Here is a 7,809-nt window from a genome sequence, read left to right as displayed (position 1 = left end):
GTTGCCTGAGCCAATAACTATTAATAATACTATAACTATTAATAAGGACGTAACTAGTTTTTCTTTGCAACTTTATTAACATATAAGGACATAACTTGACTCATAGTATAACTATTAATAATACTAGAACAGGGTAAAATTAATACATGAAGTATATATATATAATTGGAATTCTTATAATGTGATTAGTAATGGACATTATTGCTATCACTTAATTAAGACACAATGACATTGGAAAAGCCTTGAACATCATTCAAGAGAAAAAGAAAATAGTTTCAGTCAGAAATGACGTGTATAATACAACATCAGGAGAATTACAATTGAGGTTTAATTAATGGTATAATAAAATTAGTGAACAAAGAAGAAAAATTATACTATATCCTATGCTCAATTAATTAATAGAACCGGCAGTGATAGAATTGCAGCTGCAAGTCTGTCTCTTCTAGCTCTGGGAATTGATCAAACCTCGGGGTTTCCTTATAATGAAGATAACAAAAAGGTGATTTATTCGAGGTTGGCAACTGCTTCTGGTCCACATAACCTTTCCAACTTTTCCTGTTGACTGTTGACAGCAAAAGTATTGTTAGAGGACATAATCTAAGGTTTTAAGACCATAACCTGGTCAATGCTAATTCAGTTCAATAAAATTTGGAGGTGTAATTTACCTTGATGGAATTATTTTCAGCTGTAAGCTTCTCGCATTCTTCTAATACTCTCTGAAGTTCTTCTCTCAGAGTCTGGCTCTCGTTTCCCAGTTCCACCTTCTTTTGCAAGTCCTCGCACTCAGCCTGGTGGATACAACAAATGAAAAACATTGAAGGATGTCAATTTGTAGCATTGGAAACACTGAAATATTATTGATAACCCTTAACCATTGCTTGCATGAAGATAACTGTAAACTACCTGCTTGCGTAGTCTTGACCTCCTAGCTGATTCTCTGTTAGACTGTTTTCTTTTCTGTCTCTTCAGGTCACGTTCGTCCTAAAAAAACCGAAATAGGAAAGGAAAGCTAAGGCTCTGCAAGGTAAAGGAAACAACTAAGAGATGCACAAGATAAAAAGGAAACGTTTTTTAAAACAATGAATATATGGCCTGAAGTTCAAGAAGATAATGTGTAAATCATACTTGTATCCACTGTTCACCAAGTGCAACTTCACGTCCCATTATAGTAGGAGGGTTGACAGCTCCTGGGGCAGGTTGATTGTTTCTCAGTTTTGGAGCATCAGCTTCTGCAGAAGATGCATTCCACAAGTCCATTCCAATATTAAGATTAGTTGCAGCCATTCACACAGCAGCCTTTCCAGAAGATTGAGTTATGGCATTGTTCTGTGCATTGGCTCCTGAAAAAGTTCACAATTAAGACAAAATTGCTTGAGTAACCATGTAAAAATTAAAGATAGGAAAACATGCAGAAGAATGCAACATACCATCAGCAAGCATTTTGTCAAAGCTTCCTTTCTTGTTTGTCAAAGCTTCCCTTCTTGTTAAAAATTTTAAACTAATTTTCAATTATAGCTTATCAAAAGTCATAACAATTATGTTAGATAATGAGTAGTTTCTAATATTAATTATTGGCTCTTGCTTTGTGTGTAGACAACTCCTGAAATTGATCACACATATTGATTGATTGCTACTGCTAATCGCGGTTGTGCCCCTGCTACTCGCATTCGTGTTGCTGCTGCTGTTCGTGTTCGCATTCGGGTTTGGATTTGTGTTGCTGCTGTTCGCGTTCCATTGCTGCTGCTATTGGCGTTCATAGTTGCAGCTGTGCTTCTATGCAAAGGTAACAATTTGATAGCATATAATTGAGCTTAGAAATTTGTTAGTGTTATTGAATTTTCCCAATTTGATATTTGGCTTCTTGAAAGATGAAATTATATTTAGTGATTCCAAGTTCATTTGAAACAGAGAATGCTTCATGCTTCATTAACTTTGACCTTCCTCAGTTCCTAGTTAAAATCTTATGAGAAAATTTGAAGCAAATCTAATCTTCAGGAATTTAAAGCTTTCAATTTTTAAAAATTATGTTTTTTTTTTCCTTTTTCCTCCTCTAGACCTATCATGATGTTCTAGACTGGTAGAAATGATTTTTCTTACACAGATGAGTTTTGCCATGACCTGTGAGATAGAATTTGGTGTTGCAGATTTGATTTGTGGGAATAGATTAGGGAAAATTAGATGCTAAATTTCTTTATAGAATAAAAAAATGTAGAGAGTTAAACTGTGAATATAAAAAATAGAGATAGTCAGTTTTATAGTTGAAGTTAAAATAAAGAGAACATTTTGATTTGTGATAATTGTGCCTTCTGTTGCATTTTGTTATTTAAAATTAAAGTTTTCATTTGTTGATGTTCATACTAAACTATTTTTATCATTTTTTGTTCGAAAATTATTTTTGCAGTATCTGAGTAGTTGATTTGGCATACTTGTTGCTCCTATATCACTGATACATTCGGATCTAATCCACACCATTCAGTTGATTCCTTTTACAAGGTAATTCTCTGCCTCAATAAAGTAATTACATGTTCTTTATTCTGAATAAAATAGTTATAGTTTTGCAATTCTATGTATATCATTTTTGGGATTTTATTTTTGAAATATCTATTCTCCTTTTTATGTTGTAGTGATTTTTTTCTTTTTCTAGTTTTCGATTTATTTAGTTGATTGGCAATGACTGAGCTTCAAAAATATTTTTGAACAACATAAACTTTAACATAAAAGCCACATAATAATATTCACAGGAAAACAAAATGTATAAAATATAACTCATTTTAGAATGGTATTTTTCGAGTCTTGAATCGTTTAAAATATACAATAACTTAATTATAACTTAACTTTTTATAGTTAGAATGCTTGTCATAAAATTTTATAATATTTATTTTATTGAATATTGAATATATCTATGACTAAAAATTTAATTAAAAAACTAACCAAGTATAAAATAATAGCCAATTAATTACATATAAAATAATTATTCAAATCCTTAAAGGTGTTATGAAAAACTATATTTGCTTAGAATTTAGTTTAGAAGATTAAAACTTAAATAGTTGTAACTTGTTAAAATTTTCTATCACTCTACACCAATAAAACGACACCAATACTTAAAGAATAATTTAGTATTTCTGTGTGAAAAATTAAAAAAAATCAATGTGACATAAAATAGCATAAAAAAAGTAAACAACTTATTATAATGATTACGATGACGAGATTTAATGTATTAATTACTTTACAAAAATAAATTATCTATTCCTTCTCTATGTTACAACTTTGTTTATTTTTTGGTTGAATAAATTAGTTACAAATGGATAGAACTTGGATTGAAAAACCTCGAACAACAAAGGAATACATGGATGGCATAATTGGATTCCTTGATTTTGCTTTTGCGAGAGCGGCCATTTCGGATAGAATATGTTGTCCATGTCCACGATGTGCATTTGGAAAATGGCATAAAAGAGACACAGTTCAGGATCACCTGCTCTTAAAGCCATTTCCCAGAAACTATGTGATCTGGAATCGTCATGGTGAGATACAACCTGTTGAGCCAAGTAGTATAGAAGTGCAAGCGCCACCATCTCAAGAGAATCCGCTAAATACATTGCTGCATGATGTATTCGGCCACCATGGGGATGAAGGTATAATGGGATTGAATGATGCAGTTATACCCGATGGAGATGAAGACATCGCAGATGGAAGATTACATGAGGGCTCCTTTGATGATGGTAGTGAGTTCAATGAATTTATAAAAGACGGAAATGAAAAGTTGCACGAAGGCAGTAAATGCACAAAGTTGGAGTTTCTAATCAAATTGTATCACATAAAGGTCTTGTGTAGAATAAGCGATAAGGCCATGACTATGATATTGACTTTGTTGAGAGATACTTTCGATGGAATACAGCTGCCTTCTAGTTTTTATAAGGCCAAGCAAGTAATTTGCAAACTCGGCCTAGAATATACTAAGATTGATGCTTGCCCAAATGACTGTATGTTATATCTAGATGACACTCCAGATAACATACAAGATACATGCAAGTATTGCGGTATATCTAGATGGATCCCTAAGAAAAAAAAGAAAAAGCAAGCTGCAAAAGTTTTGCGATACTTTCCACTGAAGCCAAGGTTGAAAAGGTTATATATGTGTAGCAAGACGGCTGAGCACATGCAATGGCATAATTCTGCACCTGCAAGAGATGGATTACTGAGACATCCAAGGGACGGTGAAGCATGGAAGAATTTTAATGCGATGCACACACTATTTGCCGAAGAGCCACGAAATGTTCGCCTAGGTCTTGCAACTGATGGTTTTAATCCATTCGGAGCCTTGAGTTCTACTAATAGCGTTTGGCCTGTGTTCTTGATTCCATACAATCTTCCACCTTGGATGTGTATGAATCACACTTCTTTCATCTTATCAATGGTTATTCCAGGAAAGAAGTCCCCAGGAAATAAGATAGATGTGTACTTGCAACCCCTTATAAATGAATTGAAAGATTTATGGATTGATGGTGTGGAGACATTTGACTCATCATCCGGAAACACATTTAGAATGCATGCAGCTCTTATGTGGACAATAAGTGATTTTCCTGGGTTAGGTATGCTATCTGGTTGGAACACACACACCGGTTTAGCTTGTCCCACTTGTAACTTTGATTCTTTTCCTTGTTATCTCCGTCATAGTTCTAAATGGTGCTTCATGGGTCATAGACGTTTTTTGGGAAGAAATCATAGATTTAGACTGAATCGTGTTCGTTTTGACGGAAGCACAGAGGAGCGTGGTCCACCTAAGAAGTTATTAGGTTCTGACATTCTTGAACAACAACAGGATGTTGAAACACGAGATCAGCAACGAGAAGAATCTCGTAATGGTGGGAAAAGACCTCGACGAGAAGTTAAGCAGTGGAACAAGCGAAGCATTTTCTTTGATCTTCCGTACTGGAAAACCAATTTGTTGCGTCACAATCTGGACTTTATGCACATTGAGAAGAATGTGTGTGATAACATTTTGTACACTTTGCTTAATGACAAAGCAAAATCAAAGGACAATCTCAAGGCACGGAAAGATTTGAAAGAAATGGGCATAAGGCGTGATCTCTGGCCAAGTGACAATGGATCATATCATTTATCTTTATTTTCACTAACACGTGACACCAAGAAGCTATTTCTTTCGGCATTGAAGAATGTTGTGCTACCAGATGGATACTCAAGTAATATTTCGAGATGTGTGGATGAAGGACAGAAAAAAATTTTTGGATTAAAAAGTCATGACTGTCATATTCTTTTGGAGGAATTGTTACCAATAGCAGTTCGTCATTTGCTGCCAGATCATGTTACCGCAGTATTGGCTGAGTTTGGCTCATTCTTTAAGATCCTTTGTGGGAAAAGCTTAAGTAACTCTGAACTTGACAAGCTCCAACAACGCATAGTGGTCGTCCTTTGCCAGTTGGAAATGTTATTCCCTCCATCATTCTTTACCGTCATGGTTCACTTGACAGTCCATCTAGTAGATGAAGCAAAGCTCGGAGGACCAGTGCATTATCGATACATGTATCCAATTGAGAGGTAAAATATTTTGTATGATGAACTAACGATCGTTAGAATTGCATCTCTAGTCATGTCATTTTTACTTGATTTTTTTATATTATTTTAGGGAGTTAGGCCATCTAAAATCCCATGTGCGGAATAGAGCACAAGCAGAAGCATCTATAGCCGAAGGATATTTAGCTGAGGAATGTCTCACTTTTTGTTCTCGCTATTTTGAAGATATTGAGACAAGGTTCAATAGAGCTAGACGTGTATGTGATGACCCGCTTGACAAGGGATGCTCAGAATCTTGTCTCTTTCCGCCGGTGGGTAAAGCAGGGAGTTCTGGTACAATTTTTACGTTGAATGAAAAGCAAAAGCTACAAGCCCATAGATATGTGTTACTAAATTGTCAAGCCGTCAAGGATTATGTGAAGTAAGTAAAGATAGAGGTTATTTGCAGTAATATATTCAAAATCTATATTCGTGAGTGACGTACTCTGAATCCAAATTAATTCCTAATGCAGTGAATTTAGAGAATACATAAGAAGAAGCTCAAAGGGAAGGAGACCGAACCCCACAGACATAGAGAAGAGAGTATTTAAGGAATTTGTTTCGTGGTTTGAAAAACGAGTAAGTTACTTAATTATTAGAGTTTATGAAATGGAAAAGGTGTTAAAATATAAACGTTTTAACCCTCATAACTTATCCCAATTTCAGATAATGAACCCGGATACCATAGAACAGTTGTCTACTGACATTAAATTTTTAGCACGAGGCCCCTTATCAAATGCAACGAGATATAGTGCTTATAAAATAAATGGTTGCACATTTCGAACTGTTGCTCGTGAAGAAGGTTTGAGGACACAGAATAGTGGAGTATATTTAACCTCTAGCACACCATGTGTTGCAAGTCGAGTGGACAAAAATTTAAGACAAGGTGATGTACCCTATTATGGCAAGTTGGAGGATATAATTGAGGTTAGCTATTATGGGCGATTCACTGTTGTTCTCTTCAAATGTAAATGGGCTGATTCCACTCGACATAGAGGATATAGAAGAGATCAATGGCATTTTCATTGTGTTAACTTTGAAAGACCAATTCATACCGGTGAACATGAAGAAGATGAGCCTTATATTCTAGCGTCACAAGCATCAATGGTATATTATGTAGATGATGTCGTTAACAAAGGATGGAGTATTGTTGTTCATTTAAAACCAAGAGATTTGTATGAAATGGGTGATGAAATTGAAGAGGCTGCAGATGAGGACGAGCCACATCAAGAGCAAGCTCTTGATCAATATTTTGGTAACAGTGATGAATACATTCAATTGGCAACAAACCACTTGATCGATGACGTAGTTGACTCATAATGAGAAATCTAAGGTTAAAGCTTATTTATATATTTGTTAATTTTAAGGTTATGGTTAATCCGTTGGCTTGTTCATAAATTTTATCTCTGGCCTAATTTTGTGTGAAATATAACATGCTTTTTGAGTTATTTTCTCTAACTATTTGTTGTTAAATTCATTTACAGCAATGGCGAAGTGTAAACGGTTTACTAATCCCCTGAGATCAGCTCCTCTACCTGAAAATGGTTTTGATCAGTCTAACGACGAGGTATTTCACAATTCACCTACGGATATCTCACCACCTAATCATGATTCACCACCTAATCTTGATTCAGCAATACAAAGCAATCCGGATAGTAATATGGATCATTCACTGCCTAACCAAGGATCCCAAGAACATATTAGGCCCTTTGGTGGACGTCAATCTTCTGAATATTGGACCGTGGAGACAGTAGGTATGGTGCATAATAAACTTAATTTCTCAAGCTGAGTTGCTAAATAAGTGCTTTCTATATAAATGCAAATTTTTATATTTTAATCTTTATATATAATATATTTTTTGTGGAATCTCTTGTATGAAAGTAGAAAAGTGATGCATTGATAGCTGAACATGCACTATGCCAATTTTTACAGGTCCAATGCTGATTATTTAGCTTTCTATGTGGCTATGGTTGAATAATATTAAATTTTACTTATTTTGAGGCATATGATAAAGACTTCAATTGTACGGAAATGTTGCCCAAAATATTTTTAATAAAAATCTTATAATTTTCACCCAACTCCCGAGGCATAAAATGAAAATACGCAATAGTACTACTCCTATAATATTACTAGATGACAAAGTGATATCCATATGCATGGTTCTGGCTTTTGTGAAATCACATTATTTATCATCAAATCATCATGATATTTTCCCTTTCAAATTTCTTTTCTTTTTGT

At 34.5% G+C, this 7,809-nt stretch overlaps 1 protein-coding gene and 1 pseudogene across 1 annotated transcript; one reads left to right on the top strand and one right to left on the bottom strand.

Annotated features, from left to right (window-relative positions):
* Positions 1 to 348: 348 nt before the first annotated feature.
* Positions 349 to 1,735, bottom strand: LOC112786120 (G-box-binding factor 1-like; annotated as a pseudogene).
* A 1,566-nt stretch (positions 1,736 to 3,301) lies between these two features.
* On the top strand, positions 3,302 to 6,891 carry LOC112786119 (uncharacterized). Its single transcript, XM_025829535.1, has 4 exons — positions 3,302 to 5,556; positions 5,645 to 5,953; positions 6,045 to 6,150; positions 6,238 to 6,891. The coding sequence occupies exons 1-4, from the start codon at positions 3,302 to 3,304 to the stop codon at positions 6,889 to 6,891; spliced, it is 3,324 nt and encodes a 1,107-aa protein (XP_025685320.1).
* The last annotated feature ends 918 nt before the right edge of the window (positions 6,892 to 7,809 follow it).

Source organism: Arachis hypogaea, chromosome 20 (genome assembly GCF_003086295.3).
Source record: "Arachis hypogaea cultivar Tifrunner chromosome 20, arahy.Tifrunner.gnm2.J5K5, whole genome shotgun sequence".
In the NCBI taxonomy this organism is placed as follows: domain Eukaryota; kingdom Viridiplantae; phylum Streptophyta; class Magnoliopsida; order Fabales; family Fabaceae; genus Arachis; species Arachis hypogaea.
Note: the sequence above shows the minus strand (reverse complement) of the source record. Positions and strands in the feature narration are given on the sequence as shown.

Excerpts from the sequence above, each read along its gene's own strand:
- LOC112786119 (XM_025829535.1), top strand. The coding sequence starts at position 3,302 with ATGGATAGAACTTGGATTGAAAAACCTCGAACAACAAAGGAATACATG. Across the intron at positions 5,557-5,644 it reads TACATGTATCCAATTGAGAG|GGAGTTAGGCCATCTAAAAT; the intron begins GTAAAATATTTT and ends ATATTATTTTAG. Across the intron at positions 6,151-6,237 it reads TTTCGTGGTTTGAAAAACGA|ATAATGAACCCGGATACCAT; the intron begins GTAAGTTACTTA and ends TCCCAATTTCAG.